The sequence below is a fragment of the Papaver somniferum genome, chromosome 1 (genome assembly GCF_003573695.1).
Source record: "Papaver somniferum cultivar HN1 chromosome 1, ASM357369v1, whole genome shotgun sequence".
Taxonomy (NCBI): domain Eukaryota; kingdom Viridiplantae; phylum Streptophyta; class Magnoliopsida; order Ranunculales; family Papaveraceae; genus Papaver; species Papaver somniferum.
In genome coordinates this window covers 56,302,154-56,328,523 of record NC_039358.1, presented here as the reverse complement: position 1 = coordinate 56,328,523, position 26,370 = coordinate 56,302,154, and the positions used below count along the sequence as shown (strand labels likewise).

General features: G+C 36.1%; 2 protein-coding genes across 2 annotated transcripts; one reads left to right on the top strand and one right to left on the bottom strand.

Annotated features, from left to right (window-relative positions):
- The first annotated feature begins 19,489 nt into the window (after nt 1–19,489).
- LOC113314324 (QWRF motif-containing protein 2-like) lies at nt 19,490–22,260 on the top strand. Its single transcript, XM_026563148.1, has 7 exons — nt 19,490–19,608; nt 19,660–20,836; nt 20,977–21,096; nt 21,246–21,362; nt 21,449–21,538; nt 21,846–21,953; nt 22,046–22,260. The coding sequence occupies exons 1-7, from the start codon at nt 19,490–19,492 to the stop codon at nt 22,109–22,111; spliced, it is 1,797 nt and encodes a 598-aa protein (XP_026418933.1). The 3' UTR covers nt 22,112–22,260.
- Nucleotides 22,261–22,749: 489 nt separating this feature from the next.
- LOC113287459 lies at nt 22,750–26,220 on the bottom strand. The gene is made up of 6 exons (XM_026536221.1): nt 25,010–26,220; nt 24,405–24,477; nt 23,887–24,017; nt 23,489–23,526; nt 23,315–23,396; nt 22,750–23,120 (listed from the first exon to the last, which is right to left on the bottom strand). Exons 1-6 carry the CDS (start codon nt 26,072–26,074, stop codon nt 23,019–23,021), a joined length of 1,491 nt encoding a protein of 496 aa, XP_026392006.1. The 5' UTR covers nt 26,075–26,220; the 3' UTR covers nt 22,750–23,018.
- Nucleotides 26,221–26,370: the final 150 nt, after the last annotated feature.

The following is a 26,370-nucleotide window of genomic DNA, read 5'->3' as shown; positions in this document are numbered from 1 at the left end:
GCATACGAAACCAGTTACGTTTTGTCATGTGGCATACGAATTCATGCCTCTTAATCAGTCCTTCATTTTGATTTGATGTGATAACGCAAGACAATGCTCATAGTTTAAACTTGATATTGGTTGGTAAACCATAATCGTCCTAATTCGCACAAAAACTGCTAATTGTCAAATCTGCATAATTAATTTGAGATTGCCAGAAAGGTCAAGAGAGCGGACTTGTTATCAAATCTGAAGTCATTATTAAAATTTGAAGGGCCATTCAGTCCAAAATGTGAGCTTCCCCAGCAACATTTGTTGTGTGAACCGGTATGGAAGCCTTTGACAAGTGATAACAACATTTAACAGAACTGAAACGACCAGAGCTTATGTCACTGGATTAAGTGGGTTTAGGTAGTAGTAGATTACCTGCCAAAATCACCCATAATTAATTGGAGTTATGGTGGACGCGGAAATTCTTTTCTTTTTCTTTTCTCTAACCGTGCCTCGTCTTTGCATCCGGCACAGGAACAGGTTTAAACCATATCACGTGCCTCATCTTTACACCGGCCCGGGGATAGGTGCAAACCAGGAGTTACCAAGAAATTCTTCTCACCACCAAGGCCAAGTAATATGATAGTGCATTTCGCTTTGCGTTATACATTAGGAATCTAAATTTTCGGATAAAAGCAGAGGTTTAATATAACTAAGCAAAAAGACAAAAATCTTACTACCACTATCGTAGAGGTACATATCTGGGCTTACAATGACAAAAACTAAGTTTTCGTTCAAATAGTAAATACGGGTTGTGAAAGTGCTTCATACACTTGGACAACACAACCTCAGAGGATTGACCAACATTTGCTAAAGACTAGACCGAGCGCCCATATTACATTAATGGTTACAACTTTATCCAGAAATCAAAGTAAGCCATCTTACTCGAATTGGCTCGGACCAGACCTCTATTTTATTCAATTCTAATCAGAAGCTTCATAGACCTTTTCGATGCCTCAGATCTTGGTTAGTAAAGCGGATTGAACTTTCAATCCAACAAGCCTTATTAGCTCATGGTTTTCAATAAAATTGGATACATCTCATAATGCAATGTGTTACAACCACCTTTTTTGTAATACTCCTCAATGGTTATTTGGGCCCCACTTTACTACCTCGATGGGCAACCGCCAAGATGACCCACTCTCCCCCTACTCTTTCCTCATCTGCACAGAAATTCTCTCTTGACTACTCACTAAAGCTTCCTCCGAAAACAAAATTTCAGGCATCAAAATTAACACTCAGCATCCCAAATTTCATTTTTTTCTTTTACTAAGGCTGATATGGAGGAGCGCAATACTTGCTGGAAATGTTATCCTCTTTTGGCTCAATTACGGGTCAGTGGAAAAAATCCAAAAATCTGGAGTTTAATTTAGTCTCCTGTGCACCATAAACATTGCAAAATTATCTCTCGTATTTTAAAAATTCCACTATTGACAGAAAATGACAGATATTTGGGCACTCCCCTATGTTTGATAGAAACCGAAATGTAAGTTGTTATTCAATTATTTAGGGTTGGAAATCTAAACTTCTCACCCCAGACAAAATAAACTGTCTTAATCCAATCTATCTTGCAATCTTACTCAAAATGCCAGTTGAAATGCCCGTCTCCGTCAAAATTTATATTGGATCAACTTGATGGAATCCATCGTAACTTCTAACAGAATAAGATCAAGTTACAAAAGAAAAATATATATTTTTACACGAAAGTCTGTATCAGTATTTGTAAATCGAAATTCCAAGGTGGGTTGGGAATCAAAACCCCTCCCTATTTCATATAGTTTTTCTCACTAAATTGGCTAGTCGCTCATCCTTGAACCAAGCCATCACTGGGCTCAACTGTCAAAAGAGAAATATTTCCCAAATTCCCACCTCTTTAAGCAGTTCAAGAAATCAAATCTATTAGTATTGAAAAGGAGAGGGTACCAAGTCCACCACCAGCTTTTTCGTTCGACAATATATATGGAAAAAAACCTAATACAATTGCAAGTAGATCTAATAAAAGATCCTTGAACAATATGTATATAGAGTTTTCTTTTATCTCTTCCACATTCAGTACGTCTAGAAAACAAGGTTTGCGAATCTGATTGTGTAGAAGAGTTCTTGGACGATCTCACAAATTAATATCCAAGATCAATCTAGTCGTATCAAAATCAAGAGGATCTGCCAAGTATGAAACTTGTTAATTATCTTTCAAGATACGAATTTAATAAGAACAAGTTTCTTTATTGATCACAATTAATAAGTACCATGCATAGTAGAAACAACATCGACAAAACAAGAATGTAAGTCAATATAAGGATATGATAGGCTCACAAAAACTTTTTGCTAAGGGTTAAAATTTTGAAGAACAAAGTTACTCTCAGTGAGAAGTTATCTTCCAAAGTATAAGCAACATAATATTTATGACTAAGTTTTAGTCTCACTATATATGCTTAGAGCAACTGCAGTGGTGCGAGTATAACCAAAGATCAAAGACTAAAAAAAACGATCAAATTTGAGTTTAGTCCGTAGTGTGACGTTACGGTAGAAGACTAAATTTGGTGGAGCGTACATTATAAGTTCGCCCGATTGGTGGAGCGTACATTATGAGTTCGCCCGATGGGGCGGAGATATTACATAATCATGTTCATGTAATAAGAAAAAAGAAGAAAAAAAATGGGGCGGATGTATAAAGCACGCCCCACACTAAAGAAAAAAAAATGGGGCGGAGGTATAAAGCACGCCTGGTGCGGGGCGTGAAGTTTATGCACGCCTGGTGTGGGGCGTATATCATACGTTCACCCGACTATATTTGGTTTTGGTCTTGGTCCCAGACCAAATATAGTATGGGATTTGGTCTTGGTCCGGATTTTAATCGATAGTCTGTCCCGATGTGTCTCGTTTTTTGACCAAATATTTGGTTATACTCGCCCACTGTGGTTGCTCTTAGGTTTATTCTTAGTGAATTACTTGTCATTGTATATGCATTTCTAGGTTTATTCTTAGTGAATTACTTGTCACCTTCATTTTTCTAGTTCCTCTAATTTAAATCAAAGTTGGTAAAACATATGATATGGAACCCCCATTATTCTTTCACTCAATCAATAATTTCAAAACAATATCCAACGTCCAAACATTTGTAAAAATTAAATAAACCAATGATCTAAATCTAAAACGTTTTACACAATATAGAGGATGGAAATTCAAACAATTTCATAAAGCCAATATCGCCTAATTCACTACTCAAACGTTCATATTTGGTATCAAGACAAACTACTCGAAGCATCAAACATGTTTTATAAAATTCTCAAACATTTTAATTCCATCCAATATCACTGCAATCTAGCAAGATCTGAGGGTGTAAATTTTTTTTTATGGGTTGGATAAGATTACATACATGTTACTAACAAAATTCACCCAGTTTATAGGAAAATATAACATGCTCATACTAATCACTAACTCATGACTTCATAAAATCATGATAAAGTGTTTCAAACATTCAATATTCAATTCATGTTATCATAAGATTTCAATGTTACGTTCAAACATCTCATCCATAACATATCATTTGTAGTAGCAATGATCAAATTCAACGAATTTCTAATCTCAATCTTGTTAATAATATATTAGACGGAAACTAGATTCTTTCTCATTTCGGAAGTACGAACATCTTTAACAAGATATATCTACCAAAAATATACTATTGAGACTATACCAATACCAAGAATCTTAGAGATGTGAGTATATCTCAACATCACTTTGTTTTAAACGATTCAGTTCAACTATTGAACCATAACCTATCAAAACAAACATGGTGCAAAACACCAATATATACCGATCTCTCACCGTATCCACAATTTAAATTTACTTAGCTTTAAAACTTTTGTTAAAAACATTTGGTATCCTTGCAACGCAGAGTTATAAGACATGGTTTAAAGCAAGCATACCAAATAACTTTATAACTGAAATTGTGTTCGTTTCTTTGGTGAGAGTTGGTATTCACATTTGTTTTGACTAGGTTTCCAATTCTCTCGGTTTTGGTTTCGTATCAAATTCCATCTCATAAGTTTCAAACTTATATGAGTCAATATTGTCATAAACAATAAATCTCACTATCTTGTTTCCATGATATTCATTCTAAGGTTGATCAGTCAATTTATTTTCAATCTAGAATGCAATTATTGATCACTACAATGACTACAAATACATCAAACATACCTCATTTTCTTTGAAGGCTCAATCGGTCGTAACTATTGTCCACTCTTTTTACACCGACAAAGAAATCAGCAAAACCATTTCTCCACACACTGATTAATCTTCGGTATTTGCTCGCAATTTTTATTTCATTGGAAAGTAAAAACTTGCTCAAGTAAATGAAATCTCACCTTTCATAATCATTTACATGTGAGCATTTGAAACCAAAAATAAATAAGGTATGCACCTACATAATTATTTATATTTACAAATCAATTGAAAAATTAGCACTCCAAGTTTCCTTTAAGTGCCAAATAAAGACTCAAAGTTCTATAGTTATAACATATATTTATAACTTTCTATTAAGCATATTATCAAACATATGTGGTGCACTAGTTTGATTGCTGGCAATAATCTTATTTTTCAATGCTAAAACAAGAATATGAAGTATTAGAATCAAAATATGAATTTTAATGTTAGATCTTATATCTCTAATCTCAAGTATCACGTCTCTTATATTGGACAAACATACACAACGATTTCGAAACCACCACATCTCTCAAACCAAAAATCCAAATGAAGAATTTCAAAATAGTTTTGAATATAAGTTCCTGATCTACAAGTTTCATGTTAGACAAGAATTAAAAATATCACAGAAATATTAGGACAAACGAATTCAATCAGGAGTAAATTTTCGCTCGTCAAAAATTTTCAGCAACGTTATGCAATTTTGTAAAATACCTTAAAAATACTTTTCGATGTCCAAAAATTCAGAAATTTAACATGGATAATCTTCACGATGTCTAACATCTCTAGTAAAAAATTTTAAACCAAATTCAACTCCATATAAGAGATAAAAATAATACTCTACATCATGTTAAAAACATTTGTTTATCATCAACAATATGTTTCTATGTTAGATATTCATGATGAAAAAATTATCCATTTTTTTATAAAACTCAAGAGACGTAAAAGAAGAACTTCGTCACTAGAAAGAAAAGGTTTCAACAACACTTCTAAACCTTAAATATTAAAATTCTGATTTTATTTTAATAACCAAGAATAAATAATAGGTGATTAAATGAAAGACATTATTAAGATGTTAATTAGCTTCATTAACTCATTCAACGAAAAACGTTTTTTTTTTTACATTAACACAATTTTTTTTATGTGGGTGTGGTCATCATCTCAAATTATAATATTTGATTGGAAAATAGAATAGGATCTTAGAGTAGTATTTGGACGAGAGAAAACAGTAGTACGGTGGGTTAGTAAGATTCTTACCTAATTTCAATTAGCTCTTAAAAAATCAGTTTTATAAAAAATATAGTTGCTAATTTGAAGCAAAAGTTGAAGAATATTTCAAAAACTATTGCTCTTAATATGGTTCAAACAATGTTGGGTTTTGTAAAAGTCGAACCAATGTATGTACAAAATTAGCATTGTCCACAAGTTTGATTGGATATGCAGGGAAATAAGAAACAAAAGAACTGAATTGGACTCATGATTATTATATTGTGATCTTACTGAATTTTTATTTTGGTAGCAAATTATAATATACTTGATTTCCAACTGTTTTGGGATAACCTACAAATAAGATAGTTCTTAATTCATCCCTTTTATGCATCATTATGATATATAAAATTTTGCATCTATTGCAGTTACTATCGAATACATTTATATCCAACAGTAGCAATTTGATAAGGTAAGGTTACAAGCAAGAATTCGTAACCTTACAGTAGAAATTTGATTTATGAATCAAATTTCAAGCCCCCTTACAAGTATGAGTATTTCTACTGTGGATCTTCTTTATATGGGAACTTAAGTGTATCAAGAATTAGAGAATGGATGGCTTATCATGCTTGGTTTTTTGGACCAAAAACACATTTTGTATTTCATGATGCTGGAGGTGTTAGTTCATATGTAAGGGTTGTTCTTGAACCATGGGTTAGATTAGGAAGAGCTACAATTCTTTTAGTATCAAAATAAATAAATAATGAAGACTTGAATAATTAAGAAAGAAACGGAAGGATACTCATAATAATTAAAGATAGATAGTACTGATGATGATCGTTACATTGTTTTATTTTAAAGCTTGTGATCATCAAAATTCAAAACAACTTCCAAAAGCTAAAAAAAAAAAACAAACAAAAACTGGAACGCAACAGTAAATTTAAAAACTTTAAATCACCTTCAGACTTACATGATGCTACAAAAACCACCTCTAGCACCACCACCTCTAGACTTAACCAACTTCAGACTTACATGATGCTACAAAACCACGTCTAGCACCACCTCCTCCTCTGGTTGCACCACCACCACCACCTTGACCATATTTCACAGCATGACCACTGCTTTTCTTCTTTGGTTTGTCAACAAACCCTGAAAAACAGAAGAAGAGAACTAAAAAAGAGAAGATGCTTATAACCCTGATCTTACCATGCCCAGGGAAATAATGTTTCCCATTCATTTTCCTTGCTCCACTATCTTTCTTCTTGGAATCCTTCACATCATGTTTAACTGACTGCTTAGTATTCCCTGACATCTCTTCTTCTTATTTTTTATGTTTTTGGTTTTGGTAATGAGAGGTATATATAGGCCAGGGGAGCTGTTAAGTGTAATGGGGTCGTACAACCCAATAGATTTTGAAAATAATTGATTTTCCAAAATTAATCCATCAATTTCAAAGACAACTAATCTCTGAAAATTTATTAACTCTTTGTCATAGAAAAGTTATTACCATCACCAAGAAGTTATTACCATGACTCTAAAAGGAGAGAAAGTGATGGATTAGTTTTTTGGTTTGACTCCATGTCAGTAAAAAAGATAGGGCATGACGTCTGCTCCTTCGGTAAAAAGTTAAAATAAAATAAAAGCATCTGTAAAAAAAATGAAAAAGTTCATTCACACGTAGCAAGAGAAACAAGAACCAAAAAAGCTACTAGTAATTTTCTTGAGTTCATTTGAACGAAAATCAAATAAAGAGGTTTTTTTATCAAGTAATGTCTTAATTAAGATACACCTCAAAGTCCCTCTTTAAGAGAATTTGTTTTGCAATGGACTCTAACATGTTAAATGATGCAGGTAATTTAAATGGATAGAAAGTTTCCGACAAAAATATCTATTTGAGAGACTGAGATAAAAAAATCATGATTATTGCAAGAATTATCAAATTTTATGAAAGTTACTAAATCCCCCAAAATACAATGATCAAACATACAGAGAGAACTAAAGGAAAAATAGCTACCTTTCTTAGGGAAATAGTGTTTCCCATTCACTTTCTTAGCGCGTCCACCTTGATATCTTTCATGTCTTTCTTCACGGATTTCTTTGTATTGCCCGACATTCTTTCTTCTGTTTTGAAACTAAAACTTCTCTTTTTTTTTTCTTCTTAAGATCGAGTGAAAGTGAAAAAGATGAGCCAAGAAGGCTCTTTATATAGCGAAGAGAGGTTGGGAGCAGGGCCATCCCTAAGCTTTGCTGCACATTTAAGAAGTGTTGCCCCACTTCATAAAAGGGTAATCAAGCTTAGAATATAAATAATAATCACATTTTTCACAAAATAAATTTATTCATTAAAGAGAAAGAATAATTGACATATTAAAACCATTTAAATAAGACAATAATTTTTAGAAATCAATATTTTTTTTTGCTTAAATAACCAAAAAAAACAGGAAACATAAGTTCCTTCACAACTTAAAGTTACAAAATTTTAAGAGAACCTATAATAAATTGTGTTTGCATTAACTCTTTTAATGAAGTTGGGCCTTCCATTGTGAATAATTCTTTCTCCAATTCCAAGTTCTGCTCCTCTTTTTGCTAGATCATCAGCACTAAAGTTAGCTTCTCTAAAGATATGTTGAAAAACAACATATTCCATCTTCTGAAGTGCATTGATCCATCTTGTTCTGAGTGCCCATGGAATGTTGTTGTTGCAGACGTCATTAATAACAGATTTGGAGTCTGATCTAATAACTATTTCTGTTGCAGAAAATATTAAGGCCCATTCCAGTGCACATATCACTGCAAAGACTTCAGCTAGATAATTAGTAGCAGTTCCAATACCACCTGACAATGTTCCAAGTACTTGGCAATCATGATCTCTAACAATGATGCCAAATCCTGTTGCACCTGGATTTCCAAATGAAGACCCATCACAACAAAAAAGCAGGAAACCATACTCTGGAGCTGTCCAAGAACATTCCTTAATGCAGCTGTACTTTGAGAATCTGATACCCATATGAAAAAAGTCTATAATATTCTGATCATATACGTGCCCCCATTTTGTATCCTTCATTTGCAGGCTCCCTTCATGTACTGTTTTCCAAAATTTTCTTTTAAAATCATTGAGTTGTGGAGACTTTTCTGCAAAGAGTTTTTGGTTTTTTTTGGAACCATAAATCTTTCATTATTTTACATGATGCAGTCATCCAAACTTCCTTTATAAGAGGACTTTTTCTTTGTGCATCTTTGCAGATGTCACTGAAAGAATTTGGTTTATCAAAACCAAAAATGGCACATATCCAATTCCATATAGTTACACTGAATTCACACTGCCAGAGAGTGTGATCCATACAGTCTTGTTCTGCAGCACATATGCAACATCTAGATACCATATCATACCCATTCTTCCTCATAACTCCATCATCCACATATAATTGATGCTGAATTTTCCATATGTCGCTTGCAATACTTGGATGGAGAAATGGTTTCCAGATGAAGGAAGGCCAGTTTACTTTCGGCTCTTTTAACCTGATTTTTTCCACAGCTGCTGAAGTAGAAAATTTACCTTTAACATCACCATTCCATACCATGTTGTCCACTCCTCCACTCACTTCAGGTAATGACATGTTGGAAAAATACTCAGAAAGCTCATCAGAAATGCACCAGCTCTTGCCGTGTAATAAATCTTGAAGCTTCATACCTAAATTTTCTTTAACAAAAGCAATGAGACCAATATCATTTATGAGTGGAGCATTTCCTATACATATATCAAACCATACTAAAAATTTTGATACATCTCCAATGCACCACCTAATGTCATCTTGTAATGAATTAAAAGCCCATTTTAGACCTGGCCATACAGTATACTGTCTCCAATTTGAAGTCCATTTCCTATTCTTGTCAGTGTATTTAGCTAAGAAAAACATAGCTCATTCTTCTTGAGAATTCAATATCTTCCACATCATTTTCATGAGTAGAGATTTATGAACTGTCTCTAATATCCTTAATCCCAAGCCTCTTTCACCAAAAGGTATACAAACTTTTCTCCATGCCAACGTTTAGAAGCTCTCTCTTCCCCACATACCCGCCTGTACATGTTGAGAAACTCAAGGATGCACAAAGAGAGAAAATTAGGGTTTTGGACGAGTAAACCCTAATTGACGAATTCTATTCTTCCAAAACGGAAATTTTGTCCCATCAAGGCTTAATTATTACTTGTTTGACGTTCAACACAAATTCCCAGGAAATTACAAGGTCCAGAATCGATTTCAAGATCAAAGTCGCAACGATCGAAGGTTAAACATTAATTCGGGGATTCTGCACGTCTAAAAGGATGAATGAATTGTAATTGCGTACGAATGATTTATTACCATCTATATACTCATCATAAAACAATCAAGGTTCTACTATGAGTAGGGAACTTAATGTAGATGGTGAAATTTGGATAAAGGGAAAAAACGTCATTTCAACCCTATAGACAGAATTCAACTCTCACGGGAGAGATTAAGCCCTTGGTCCTCAAGGAATCCTTAGCCACGATGTCTAGTATACGTCCCCGCGAGACACTGCTGGTCGTGATGTCGTGACTCCTAGCGCACATCATCAACGAGATACTGCTGGTCATGTAGGTTCTGTAGAGCGTAAAACGTTCCCGACAGACTTATGAACCAGAACAGCCACATTTTCAGCATGTTTTCGCAAGACGCAGATGATTGTGATGCCATGATTCCTAGTATACGTCCTCAACGAGATGCTGCTGGTCATGTAGGCTCTGTAGATGCGTAATATGTCCCCGATGGACTTATGACCCAGAGCGGAGATTTGCATATCTTCTGTAAGCACGACTCACCCTATTTGAGACCAAAGACTGATTCCTAGTACATCATCGCGAGATACACTGGTCATGTCTGCTCTAGGCTCTGACTCGACTTACTGAGGTTTCCAGATAATACCTAGGACATCCCTGCGAGATACGCTGGTTATTCTACCTTTGAGCGTTTTCGACAGACTCCTAGAACATCCTTTCGAGATACACTGATCTTGTTGGCTCGTCATATGGACACACAGTTGATTCCTAGCATATCTCTACAAGATACGTTGGTCAAAGACAAGTGAGTCAAAGTCTCTCGGAGATATTAAATCGGGCGCCTTTTCTCTCTCTCCTCAGGCCGAGTCCCAGCTGACCGCAGAGAGATACGGATCTGTTAAGAAAATCTTCGGAGAGATTATTGAGCTGTCCGCAAAAATCTCAGAGATATTCAAATCTCTCTGCAAAAATCACTGAGAGATTTTTGAGCTGTTCGCAAAAATCTCAGAGAGATTCAAGTCTCCCTGCAAAACTCACAAAGGGATTTTTGAGCCGTCCGCAAAAATCTCTGAGAGATTCAAAATCTCTCTGCAAAAATCACAGAGAGATTTTGATCCTTTCACAAAATCTTGAAGAGATTCGAATCTCTCCTCAAAATCTCGGATAGATTCACATGATAGGCACACGCCTTACCTAGTGCTCAAGCCTATTTCTCAGCCTCTCAAATACACTCACGGCTAGTAGATTGAGTTTGAATCCAAAAACGTGGATAGGCTCTCTTGAGCACCGCATGCTCAACAAAGGGACCTACAAACAATAATGTGGTTTTCACATGGCATGTGTGACCGGACATGGAAAGAGGGAGATCAGCCTCAGCTCCTCTCACACTCTGCACACGATTCCTAAGGAATTCCATTTCTTTTCACGTGACTCATCCTAGTCATTCTCACAAATCAGAGAATATCTCTCTATCTTGGCTAACTCGGCTAAAGAGAATATTTCTCTCTCAACACATCATCACAAAGGTTGACTCAACTTCACACAAATGGGGGGATATCAATTAGGGTTTTGGTCTGGCGGTCTAGGGCAGTGTGAGAAATATCCGGCTTATTTCTCACCGCAGAAGAGAATAAAGGCGGTGGAATAATGGGATAAAGTCAACCTAGTTTATCCTTATTCCTGAAGAAATGGGAGAATTGTTCCGCACGGCACGGAAAGAAATCCTTATCTTCACCGACTTGAGATTAGAGAATCCAGCTATAAATAGGTCATCTATTTTCTAAGCTACGATTATCTTTCTCATAACTTCTCAGAGCAATAACTTGTTCTCTGATCTCTCTCTTCATCTGCTTCCCACCCTGAGACCAGCCCTAATCCTTCTTCCCTGTGACTGAAGCAGCCTTTGAATGGCCACTGTGCGTGGTTTAGGCGAAGACTGTTCGTGCTCAACCTCCCGAAACTCACTTTCAAAACCCTAGAATCCCATATCTAGCCTCTCACCGATTTTAGGTAACTACATTTTGGCGACCACAGTGGGAGGTTGTTCACTCATTTACAGATCTCAATCATGGTCACTATTAGGAAGGAATACGATTCCACCAATCCAAACATAAAAAAGCGTTCCATTGATTCAATCTCTGTAAACCCATATTTAGCCGAGAGAGTTATCCCTGTCAGTAGTTTTCTCTTTCAGACGAATTGTTTCACCTTAGTGAATAGGTTAGTGCGTCCGGAATCACATGGATTTCTTTCCTGCATAACAAAACGCCCTAGTAACCTATTTTCATAAAAATCTACTGCTAATCCTTGAAAGCCTTGGATACGAACCAAGGAGAACTCCCGGAGACTCAACAGAATCTTGCAAAATCTTAGATCGATATCCATACTTATCTGAAAACACCTTTAGAATTACCAGTAAGGATAGATCCAACAAATATAGATCGAGTACATGTTTCCTAAAGAAGGAGTACTAAAACTGTTGTTGAGAATAGCACTGACGGGATCTTGCATGTAATCGACCTCACCAGAGCAGATAAGTTCATTACGAACGCGATAGAGAAAAGGAGCAACCATCCAACCGACCTTATCACTCTCAAGGGCCTCAAGGACCAGATGACGCTCTAAACTTGGAGATTTTGACTATGATGCGAACCCTAGGCTTTTTGTATGTTTAATGTTGAACACTAGTGAATTGGTCTCACATAAGCCCATTTAAACTTGAAAGACATTTTGGGTTAACTAAGAACCATAATATTGGGCATACCAAAATCATCCAAGGCATACTGAATGAAGACAGAAAGGTTGTGAAATAGCAAAATCAGATAACCCCTTAACCCAAATTTTTTTAATGGCAAATTTGCCCTTTACGTATTAGTGTTAATAATCTTGATTAGTGATTAAATATTTTGTTTAGTAATTAAAATAATTTTCAGAATTATAAGAGTTGTTTAGATGAAAAATTTGAGGAAAAAAATCAAAGTTTTGGTTTGGTTAAGAAGGAGAGAAAGAGAAGGAGAAAGTGAGAAAATTTTAATTCTTGATTCAATGGAGGATGAGGAGGGTCATAATTCATATAAAAACCTAGGAAAATATATATCAACTACACCAATGATTCCCAAATGGCTGATTTCTTAGATTATGAGAATGATTTTACACCCACTCAAACTCAAGCTCAAACTCAAACACAAACTCAAGATGATGATTTTTATGAGCCAAATCCAAATGATGAGTACATATATGAGGAACCCAATGCTTCTAATACACAGGTACACTTATATCTTATGCTCAATCTCACTTTTAGAGCACTCAATTATCAGAAGTTAGGTTTTTTGAATCATGGTTCGGCAAAACAGGTTGAGGTTCGGCTCACATCTATGAGCCGAATCTACCAATTGATGAACTGTTCGGCTTACCGAATCTGTTTACTGCATGCGCCGAACCTATAATTTCCAATTCCAACCCTTTTGCTAGACACTAGTTCGGCTTATATGAAAGTTTCATAGTAAGCCGAACAACGTCCTGAATAGCCCGGAATAGAATCATTACTAATTCGGCTTACATATCCAAAATAGTATGTGCCGAACATAATTTTTTAATTTCTGGGTTGAAATATTGTTATTGGTTCGGCACATATGGAGAATATCGTATCAGCCGAAACCTCTTATGTTTAAGGTTCGACACATAATATGATTATAGTCTGAGCCGAACATGAATTTGTAAATTTTTGGGTTAAAATATTGTTTGTGGTTCGGCACATATTGAGGATATCGTATAAGCCGAAACCTCTTATGTTCAAGGTTCGGCACATAATATGATTATCGTCTGAGCCGAACATGAATTTGTTAAATCTTGGGTTAAAATATTGTTCGTGGTTCGGCACATATTGAGGATATCGTATAAGCCGAAACCTGTAGATGTTTATAGTTCGGCACATAATGTGATTATCGAATGCGCCGAACCCTGTTATTATATTCCCTTTCTAGTGTTTAACCTTGTGATATTCTTTGTAGATGGTGTTTGGACCCATGGAAAATCAACCTGATCCAGTACACATAATTCACGAGGATACCAAGGATCACTTCCAAAATGATTTGGTATGTAAGAACCTTTTGTTTACCTTAATGTTGTCGGAATATTCCAAAGTTTTTTTTACTAATTACTTGTTTTGGAATGAACGTAGATATGGAAAACTAAACCAGAAGTTCTGGATTGGCTTGAGGAACACGCGATGAAGATAAATTGTGTTCTAGTTAAAGGACAACAAAGCCGATGGGATCGGTTTGAAATGATTTGTGAGCGTAGTGGAACCGGCGCTAGCAAGGTTAAAAAGGGTACTGCATACGTTGGGAAGACCGGGAGAAAGAATAGGACGAAGACGAAGAAAAGAAATTGCCCTTTCAAGATCATTTTCAACCTCAAGAATAAGTCCATGAACAAAGAAGATCAATATTGGATAATGAATAAAGATATGGATTGTCGTCATAACCACCCACGTCCCAAAGACCTTCATGGACATGTGAAAGTAGCGCGACTCAAACCCGACGAGATGCTAGAAGTGGATAAAATGACACGAGCACGTTTTCCACCTTCTAGGATTCTTAGCAAATTGAAGGCGGACAACAACAATAACAAGTCGACTATGCAAACTATCTACAATGCAAGACAAAAGATTAGAATACTCAATTTGCAAGGTAGGATGGTGATGCAACAAGTAATGTGGTTAGGGGTGAAGAATAACTACGCTTGCCAAAAGAAGTTGGATGACTTCGTTCAAGCCACACACCTTTTCCTTGCCCACCCGGAATGCGCCCAATTGGCTCTATGCTTCCCACAAGTTATTATATTGGATTGCACGTACAAGACTAATAAATATGAGATGCCGTTGATGAACATTGTGGGGCATACCTCGACAAAGGCACCGTTCACCGTGGCTTTTTGTTTCATGAAAAACGAGAAGAAAAAGAGTTATGTTTGGGGGTTAGAACAATTGAAGTTAATCTTCCGAGAGGGTGCTCTTCCTAAAGTGTTCGTTTCTGATCAAGATTCATCGTTGATGTATGCTATTAAGAAGGTATTTTCGGATGCATTCAATTTTCTTTGTACGTTTCACATATGGTGCAATGTGAGGAAAAAATGTCAACCGATAATTCAACCACTTAAGTTGAAAGAATTAGAGAATATTGCTAAGCTACCGTTGGAGACACGAGTAAAGAAAAAGAAGGAATTCTCGAAAGCATATGAACATAATGAGATGTTGTGTCAGGTTCAGCTTATAAGAACAATTCACTGAAAGCCGAACCTGACAACAAAAAAATACCAGAGTTTTTTTGTCAGGTTCGGCTCATAATATTATTTCACTGCAAGCCGAACCTTGAAACTTTAAAAAACCAGAATTACCTTGCTAGGTTCGTCTTGTAGTATATTTCTGAAGAAAGCCGAACCTTTCATGATTCATGAACACAAGAATTATTATATCATTCCAAATAGACTTTTCAAATTCATAGAAATTGTGGATTCCCTGTTACATAGTAGGCTTCCAATTAATTTCTAATATCCTTAAAGGGTAATGAGAAACCTTCTAAGAATGTGGTAGTGATCTTTGTATTTGAAATTCTTTCCCTTCCATCGTCGCCATTCCTCTAGAGATCGAACTTCAATCTCATAGTTTGTTTCACCTTTGAGTCGATATCGACTCACAATCCGAACTAAAGCTATGAAGTCTGTGACTTTTTTCTTAATACTTATAATTCGGCAAAACAAGGACGCACTATCCCGGTTGTGAGGATTACCTGTTTCCGTGCTGAAGGCTTCATGAATTCTAACCAAGTAGTACATACTCATCAGACCATTTACTCGTCGTTCTTCACCCTTCTTTGGATAGTATGCTACATAAAGAGTGAAGATAGATTAATCTTCTAGAGTAAACTTAGGAGTTGGGGGTGCCATTTGTTGAGCATATGTGGTTAAGAATATGAAAAAACATGTAGGTATATATAGAATATAGTTTTACAACAGCTATATCTTTCAAAAAAAGAGTCGTTCCTAGATTTTCGTGAAAAAAAAGTAAAGGTTCGACTTATAGAAATTTTAGAACATAAGCCGAACCTATATACATAACGGCTATTTTTTAAAAAATTTTGAAATTTTTTACAGATTCGGCTCACCATATTGGTGAGATTTAAACCGAACTATATACTGGATTACACCAATAATGATTTTTAAGGCTCGGCTTATAACTCAAATTATAGAAAAATCCGAACCTGAAGGACAAATGATTCGGCGCGTAACTAACATTAGAGGATAAGCCGAACTCTATACATTCGGCGCATAACTGTTAAGCTATTCATTAAAACATGAAATTGAAGGTGTCCATAACCCAATCCCAGCACCATTAAAAACAAAGTTGAGCACCTAAAAGCAAAGGTGTTTGCAACACCATAAAAGTGTACTTAAAACTTAAGAAAAACATTAAAAGGAAGTTGGAAACATAAAAGGGCATTTAACCACGACCCCTCTTCTTAGTGGTAGGCTTTTGTGCGGGTTCCTCGGGTCCTTCTCCTTTGTTAATGATTGCATCCCACTTTTTGTAGAGGTAGTTTTGTTCTTCCACGGTCATTGGTGTTTTGCAATCAATTTTGTCCTTCATTTTTTTCAACATCTCCCTACCCGCGGCATTGGTCCTGACACAAGTATGAAAGTTATAAGACTAATTCGGCGCAAGTATGAATCATGTCTTGAAATTTTTATTAGCTTACGCAGAGAGTGGATCGGCTCATACCACAAAACAATTATAAGTCGATCCTAACTATTCGGCTCACAACCGATACCGTCGAATAAGCCGAATCTATGATTATGAACTCAAACATGTATTAGGCGCAACATGATATCATATAAATAAGCCGATCCTATACACTTTTAAAATTTATGAAATTTTAACAATGATATTCGGCGCATCCCTAATACTGTCGAATAAGCCGAATCTAGACTTATGAATTGAAACATTTATTCGGCGCAAAACTAATACAACCATACAAGCCGATCCTAAGCACATGCAAAAATTCTGAAATTCAAACAACATTTATTCGGCACAAAACTAATACTACCATACAAGCCGATCCTACGCACATGCAAAATTTCTGAAATTCACAAAATATATTCGGCACAAAACTAACACCATCGAATAAGCCGATTCGATGTATAAGTCTTTGTGTCACTAAGTTCGGCTCAAAACGGATTTCAGATCTACGCCGAGCCGTTCATATGCACTTTCAGGGTTCAGTTCCAAGAACAGCTCGGCGCACATCTAACATTTGTTTTACGCCGAACCATACCCTGTAACCGCCGCAGAACACATGATTTTGACGAATTAAATCGACAAAAACAATCAAAAACATCAAATATGAGATGGGTTTGTAGAACTAACCTTCTTATTCTCATTTCCGGAGTTGGTTCTTCTTCAATCTCTTCTTCCGGTTGATTTTGTGGTTGATTTTGAGTTTGTTCTTCACTCTCTAAATCTTCTTCTTCATCAATAGGTTGTTCAATCGATCGATTTGAACGAGATACTTCCTTACGACGACCCATTATATAGATGAGTTTAATCGTCGATTAAAGTTTCACGAATCGACAATTAAATTTCCGCGATGAAAAAAAAAAGAAAGGAAAGGGTGAATGAGTTCGCCTGTGGAGAGGAAGAAGAAGAAGGTGAATGAAACTGATTTTAGGTGTAGTTGATTATAGGTTTTGTATTAGGGTTAGGGATAGATTAGTAGTAATTTAAAGGATTTAAGGGCATATAGATAATTGAACCACCCCATAGGGTACCCTTATAAGGTCACCCAAGTTAGGACTAGTGACTTGTATGCCTAAGAAGATTTTGGTATGCCCAATATTATGGTTCTTAACTAAACTATAAATGACCCGTAACATTTTTTCTTTTCTATAAATTAATGACCTTATATAACATTGATCCTTGGCGTGGTGTCACATGTTAGGCTGAGATTTTTTTGTATGTTTGATTTTTTGTGCCGTACTTCCCCTGTTTACGGAAGAACAAAGCAAGTCTTGCTTTCGGAAATTATTGTAACACTATTACATAATGATGTCCTGGAGTGTTTTTGTACCCTCAACAGATGGCTTGAAAAATCATGAACATTTTCAAACAGAATGAGCTCCATATATGCAGAACCAAGTCTGGACCCTAACTGTAAATATACAGGGCTTAATTGGGCCCCGAAAAATAATTAGGGGCCTCACACTAGAGGACAAAAAAAGGTCATAAAAACCTAATTTGAGTTACCTCTTATCCAAAGATTTTAAAAAATACTAATCTATCCTTATTTAATTAGTGATAATTTTACTTAATTAGTGTTACTCTCACTTAATTTGATTTTAACCTTCTTTTTTCCCCAAAATTTTTGTTTGCAATTTCCTTTTCTTTTTTTTCCCCGAGACCTGCATGAAAAGTCGTCAAGGTAGTGAAGTATTTCAATAACGACTCTTAACAGTCGTTAAAGTTTCAAAACGACCCTTATAATTCGTCATAACTTCTTGACAATTCTGAACAGTCGTTAATGCTTATAAAAGAGTCGTTATCTTCTTTAAAGAGTCATTAATGACGGAAATATATTAGAAGAAGATAACGATTCTTTTATAAGCATCAACGATTGTTTAGGGTCGTCAATAAACAAAGACGACTCATGAGGGTCGTTGACGACCCTTTAATGTATTTCTGAATCTTAAAAGAGAATAACGACTCTTTTATAAGCATTAACGACTGTTTAGAGTCGTCAGAAACAATGACGAATTTTGAGAGTCGTTTTTGAAACACTTCAACTCTACCAAATTTGGTGACGATTCTCCAATAAACAATGACGATCCTTCCATTTTTCGGACAGAAATATAGTTTTTTGGTGATAAAGAGTCGTTAGTGTATAAAAAGAGGTCGTCAAAACCCATAAAAAGGGATGTTATCTCCTACATTCTAGACATCAACGATTTTTCATACAAATAACATGCATATGAAAAATCGTTAGGGGATATAACTATGAGGTTGACGACTCTTATTTTTCAGTTGTGATGGAGAGTCGAGAGGGAGGGGAGGAGGTGACTGATTATTTTTTTTGGGTTTAAAAATGAAAATAAGTTGGGGTTTAGAATTAAGGGTTACTAGAATTTTAAGTTTTAGGTTTAGTGAGGGATAAAACAGCATCTTCACTATATTTTGGGTGGAAATAAATTTTTTTGGGTGAGAATAAAACTTCTGAGGCCACTAATTATTTCTTGGGGCCCCTAATTAAGCCCCGTAAATATATCACCTGCAGCGCAGCACTACAATACACGGATTATTTAATTATCCGCATATAAAAATCCAACAGAGATAACAGTGGGCAACTGCTGTGAATCTCAGGATCCAAAAAAAAAGAAAGAAAAAAATCAATCTTATCCTTCCAAATATTACCCCATCTCCCCAGTAAAAAAACTTTGGGAAGGTAAACAAATCTTGCATGTTTCACTTTTCAGATAGAGAGTCATCATATAGATACGGCAGATCATTTATAGTGAAAGTCGTACTGATTTTTGGTGTTTAGTCAACTTGGAACCAAAGAAAATGAACCATCAACTCCAATTTCCCAGTCCAACGTAACGTCTCTCCAAACCTTTCACATATTCCAACCGTTTCCTTCTTAAACTTCATATCTCAGTATTCACTCTGCATTTCCACTTGCACACATTTGCAGCTGCAAAGAGAGAGCAATGGTGGCTGACATTTCCCGGAGAGACAGTACTACTCCAAATAGACCCTTCAAGGCCAGAGTAATCACTTCTAGGTACATGTCTTCTTCTTCTACATCTTCTTTGTCATCACCATCTTCATCTTCTTGTTCCTCCTCTTCTCCTGTAGCTCCTAACAGTACTACTAGAACTAGAAGATGTCCTTCACCTGTTGTTTTAAGAACTGGGTTTACTTCAATGAATGCTCAAAAGAGATCACATTCTGTAGAAAGAAAACATCCAGCTTCTTGGATCAAATACGGTGGTTTTGTTAGTAATGGAGTGGTGGCGCCACCATCTGTTACTTCTTCTTCTTCTTCTTCTTCTTGTTTCACTTCGACTAGAAGTTCATCTGTTTCATTTCAAGGAGAAACGTTTTCGTTACCAGTTAGTAAAACTAAAGCATTTCACCCATCAAGTTTGAATCATAACAATCCAAGAAAACCCAGTCCAGAAAGAATTAGAAGAAATTCATCACCATTAAAAGTTAGAAAAATTGAGAATGTTGATCAAGCTGAGAATTTTAAATTGATTGATCAACATAGATGGCCGGGTAGTCGGACCCGTCAAGTAATGATTTCAATTAACAGTATCGACATTGCTGCAACTGCTAAGGAACATAAGAAACTTGTTCCTGAATCTGAAATTAGTAATGAAAAGGTGTCTTTTGATTATTGTGATGAATTACTAGTACTAAATCCACTGGATGTTTATGATGGTTGTAATGGGCTAGGTATCGGGCGAAGAATGACTCGACTTAGTGATTCGATTGAAAGTAGTACTAGTTCAGCTAACAGTGTTCTTACAACATTTCTATCTTCATCTGATACTGAAAGTATATCTTCTGCAAGTAATTCTTCAAGTGCAAAGAGTTTGCCGTCTCAAGATTGTAGAAAATTTGTGCCTGTAATTGATGCAAGGAAAATTGTTTCTCCAAAAGTGAACCTATTAAAGAAGAACACAGCAAGGGATAATCCAATATCGTCTCCTCGGAGGGTGGGGATTCGATCCACCTCCCCAAGTAAACGTTTAAATGTTACCCCGCCTACAGTGTCTTCTTCTTCTAAGACAATTCCTGGACCTGGTAGTAGTCCATTACGGATGAGAAGTTCAATCCCGGACAATGTTACCTCTGACAAGTTGAGTAAAAAAATGCCTTCAAGTTTTAGTTCTAGTAGTGGTATTGGGGGATTAGGGAGAGGTAAAGTGGGTGCGAACAGGATTTTTGATGCGCACCAGTTGAGGCTTCTCTATAATCGGCATTTGCAGTGGCGATTTGTTAACGCGAGATCTAATGCTGCATTGTATGCTCAGAAACTAACTTCAGAGGTACAGTATTTTGCATTGTTCTAAGTTACAAGCAATTTGTTTAAGGTTCTCATAATTCGAAGCTGAGTTACTAGTTTCTAATCTGGTTATAATAATGCATGTGTTGATTTTTTCCAAATGTATGGTTTCATTGTAACCAGAAAAGCATATACACTGCATGGGTAGCTACGTCAGAATTGCGCTGCTCTGTCACACTTAAAAAGATCCAATTACATTTGCTGAGGCATAGTATGAAGCTAAATTACGTTCTTAAGGGACAGGTAAACGGTTTTTGCTACGGCTTCTGAAGTTGCACTAACTGTACTAGATTTTCTTTTTGATTGATAGAACAGTGAGTTACATGTGACAATGTTATAATTCTGCTTACTAGTCCTGAATAGTATTTTTTCCGTCTGAAACAATTTTACAGATGGCATATTTGGAAGAGTGGGTACATTTAGAAAGAAATCACTCAAATTCTGTACTAGGAGTAGTCGAGTCCATAAGGGCTTGCTCTCTCCGCCTTCCAATTGTTTGTGGAGCCAAGGTACATATATGCATTATTCATACTCGAAAACTGTACAATGGTACGGGCTGTGGGGTGTATTAAGGTTTGTCTGTTCTCTCTGACAGGTCAATATACAAAACTTGAAAGATGCTATTAGCTCAGCTGTTGATGTTATGCAGGCAATGGCATCCTCAGTTTGCTCATTATTATCCAAGGCAAGTATAATCATCCTTAGTAAACGGTATTGGCAGAAAACACTCTTTGTTTGATACACTAATTTTCAACTTAACTTGAAATGACTGGTGGTTTGAAGCTGAGATCTTAAATCCTCATGTTATCATGTAATGAAACTTCAAGAGCTTTAGCACTAAGAAAATCTTGATGTTACAGACATGCTAGGATAAATTACATCAGCAGTATAAGCCAAAACTTACGGAAATTTGTATCTTAGTGTGCCAGATATGTTCTGTCTCTTATCAGGGAATGTGTGAATTTCTGCTTACCACATTAATGCAATAACAGGTAGAAGAGGTAAACAGATTGGTGGTTGAACTTGCAAATGTCTCTGTGCTAGAAAGGGCGTTGCTAAATCAATGCAGAGATCTCTTGTCTACATTGTCAGATATGCAGGTACATAAATAGTTCCTTTTTTGTATGTTAATACTTCTTGGATTCTTTTTAATAGGTGTACGGCTCTAACAACCAAAATGTGCCGAAAACAGGTGAATGATTGTAGCATGAGAATACAAACGCTGCAGCTAGTTCGCGCATATGGACAAGAAGGCTGAATTATGTAAATGTACAGTGACCTCATCTTAATGACCCTACTCTTGCTGTCATCAAACCTTCACATTCACCTTAAGGAAGTACCAGGGCAAAGTAAATACGAGAAATTTTGAACGACGGGTCTCCACCATACAAAAGTTAAGAGCAGATCTGTTGTCTTCGGGAACTCGTAGAAGTTTAAGGATCCTTGAAAAACACTTTAACCATTGACGGAACACAAGGGAGATGCCCAAACATCTGTGTGAATGAGATCCAAAGGACCATACACATTATTTGAAACTGAAGGAAAAGGCAAAGCCCGACTCTTAGCTACTTCACAATCATATAGTAGTAGTATAACTGCATCCACAGATGCTAAAACATGCTTCAAAGTTTGATAAGCAGGATGTCCAAGTTTCTTGTGCCAGCTTGCTGTTGTAGAGATACTAGAATTGAAGGCTTGCTTAAGTTGTGCAGTAGTAAACTCCAAATGATAAAAACCATCTTTAACAGGACCATGCTGCATATGCATCTTTGTAAGGCCCTAACTGTAATGAATTCCACTTGTAATATGGGAAGTGAAATGCAAAGAGATGATTTTAAAATTTTATTAGAAGGAAAATCAAAATATTGCCATCCAGCCTGTGAGGGTTAGGGAAAATAGAAAAAAAAACAGATGAATTTAAAATTTTATTTCCGTACATACAAATCTCTGGCAATGTAAAACGGGTAATTGTAGAATTTATATCGTTGAATGAACAAGACTTTGAATTCCAAATTACTTAACATTCTATAACCTCAAAGATATAGAGATGTACTCCCAGATCAGTGTCTCCGCTTGTCCTTTCCATCCAGCTCCATCCTCTGGTTAGGATTTTCCTGTCGTGCATTCAAGATAAAAGCTCCGGAAGTATGTTTCGTACTTAGCTTCTAATAACACTTCATAACCTCGAGGGAATCAATGCATTCCTCCATCGCTGTCTTTGGACTTTCTACTGATTCGCCCGCATTGCCAATGTTATCTCGATATGCCTGTCATGAAAGATAAAAAGTTCCCATGAGGAAGTGTCTTACAGTACTCCTAACAAACAGAAAACAATTTACCATCTAAAAACATTCATATCTTGATGAATCCACAAGCAAGACAAACTGAACAAATGGCACAAGTTTGGAAGCCATATTTGCAAATACTTGACACGAATGAGCAGACTAATTTGAATACATACTGAGAGAGAATCCTCCACATGTTTCATCTCCAAGTCCTGATGAGTTAATTGACTTTTGATTCTACTTTGTATTGTAGAATACCTGCAAAGTAAAAAAACCTCGAGTTAAATATCACACGCAGTGGCTTTATACAGATAAAGATCAAAGCAAGAGAAATAGATGGAAACACTCACTCGGACGACCAAAGATAACCAAGAATAACATCAATCGACTGCAGATTCATAATGGGAAAACATTAGAGTCAAAAAGAAAGAAATATAAGATGTAGTATAAGATAAAAACAAAATCATTCACTAAAAGGAAACGCGGGTAAGACTGCTTTCATTTCTGTCTGTCATTAACAATATTTTGCCAAAATGCTTGTAAGCTCCAACTTTTTTAGATTTTTTTTTCCCCTACTTATTAACAGGCATAAGATCTAGAAGGATTAGTTTATCCAGATTGTCTTTGCAGTTGTGATATTCATAACTATGACAACATCAAAGCGAGACTGCAAGAGCAATGCTGACAAGTAAAACAGATAAACTTAAAGCTGATACATGAGAAACAAGCAACACGCAAAGAGAGCAACCTGTTTTCCTTTGAGATGATTCGTCACTGCTTCAACTTTTTCCGAATAGAGTTCCATAAGCCAGGTGATTCTTTCGAAATCATTCTCCTCAAACTTTTTTAACAAGCTATTTTCCGTCTTGGCAATGCCACCTGAACAAGATAAGGTAGAGACGTCAGTGAATTTTAAGTGTTACTTTGAAGCAGCTCTTGGTGAAAGATGAAAGCAGGAAGGTATTCAATTGGTTCTTCACATAGACAAAAGATACATAAGAATACAAGACCAAATGATATAGCTCATAACAAGAAAATAACTGATTGCCAAATCTTAGACACGAGGAAATCAACAAACACCTTTTTCAAATACCCTGCCGTGAATATCATACAACTTCCAGAAAAAATGAGCAGATATCCCACCATGAAAATATCATACATATTGCGGACCATATTGAGTAGATATAATGCCGACTCAAAGACTAACCAACAGACAAAAAAACATTAAAAGAATTTATTGCAGGCTATAAAATTTGCTTGCCTTACCAATTAATGATGCGATTAGAGAAATTTGATGCTCTTCTATTTCTTCCATCTCATGGTAGATGCTTGGCGGATTCTGAGAAAGTAACGAGATAAAGGTTGTGCATACTAGATAAATTTCTTATATATAAAGATTAAAAACATATACATCACAACTTGCAGGCAAGAACAATCTTATACATGCATGATCATATGCTTCCAGTTAGCATTGATAAAACTTCCAGCAACGTAAGCCACGAAAACATATGCGCATACCCAAATCCATGTGTGTTGGAAAATAATTACACAAATTATTATCTCTAACTAAAGGAAGGTGTTGGTTGGATAATAATTGTATTTGCCAAATACTTCTGGCTCAGTGTTACTAACCTTGTAGTAGCACGAGCTTTGAAAACCTCTATGTTCAGGATCTTCTAATTATTCTAACACAATAGGATTATTCACAGCCTAATTACTTACACTTAGAACTCTTCGGACATTATTAACTAGTAAAACAGGTCATCCTACGAAGTTCTGCCGTCATGATGCAGCTTATTGAAATAAAAACATGCCCAACCACGACAATTTCCCTAGAACTAGAATCAGGAATTGCAAAATGAGAGACTTACCATATCCCTGAAAGGATGGAATGCAGTGTCAAATGCCAAATCATCATTCACGAATTCCTCGTAAGCAGATTGATAAGCTTCCACTGCTTTATCAAGTGCCACAATTGCAGACCCATGACAATAACCAAAGTCCTCTTGTTGAATAATTCCAATCATTGACTGAACACCTCCAGCCTCGGCAAACCTCACTATATTGTCTGGACATTCTAATAGAAAAAGTAAACAACAAAACAAAGTCTGCAGCAGGTATTCTTCGTGCGGGACAAAATCTTCTTCAAGAGATGAAAGAGCATTTACTACAACAATTACAGCATCCATTTTCCCAAATTCACGTCTATTTTCCATACTAGACATCAAAAGAGTATTTAATAACCCCAGAACATGCATTTTTAGATCATTCCATATGGGAGAGCTGAGTGCTTTAAACACCCAATCCATCAGTTGGGAATTCAGTCCAGCGGGTACTGCTAATTCTGGTACAAGAAAAATCATCTGCGCAATAGTTTGAACTGCTGGGAAATGAACAGCATCTACAGGAAACTTATCAAGAGTAGAAACAAATACGTTCAGGGCTCCAAGCTCAACTAGAGATTTAACAAACAAGGTAGCTTCTTCTTCTTGACCAGGTACAAAAATATCCGGATCAGTTAGCCTTTCGAATGTACAAAGAATAAAACCAGCTAAAAGGTTCCCACAATGATATCTACCATTTAATAAATCAAGCATCGATCTAATAGCCGGAAGCTTTACTACATCGAGATAAATATCAGGATTAACAGCTTTGAAAAATCTGAACCTTAAAACTACTTTAATAAGTTTAACTTCAAAATCATGAAGAGAATCAGCAAATGTATCAGGAGGTTCAGATGCATGATCCTGACAGGCTTCAGTGTAAGCATCGAATATTTCATTGAAAGATGCCTGAAGTTGATCTGGTGTTTCAGGAACACCTCTTTCGCGCATCGGTGAAATCGTAACTCCTAGAGTTTCTGATACTATAGTTGTAAGACTAGGCCCGGGGAGGGAAGGGGGTGGATTGCAATCGTCAGAGGCTGGAATATGCATCTCTACTGCACAATCTGAGAGAAGGAGCTGAACTGTTGCTGGGGTTTCTTAGGAATCGGCAGACGTAAGAGGGAGTTTGCTTTTTAAACTAACTAGGGTTTTTGAAATTGTGCACACAAATTAACTTCCGAATTTTTTGCTTTCAAAAGGCAAAAACAACTTCTGGCTGTGTGTCCAAACAGCCTATAAGAGAGAGTGGATTCTGCATAGGGGCTATATTTTAAGTGAAATTTATTGGGAGACATTTCATTTACTCTAGAGTCAAAAAGTGAATATCTATTTACCATACTAGTCCG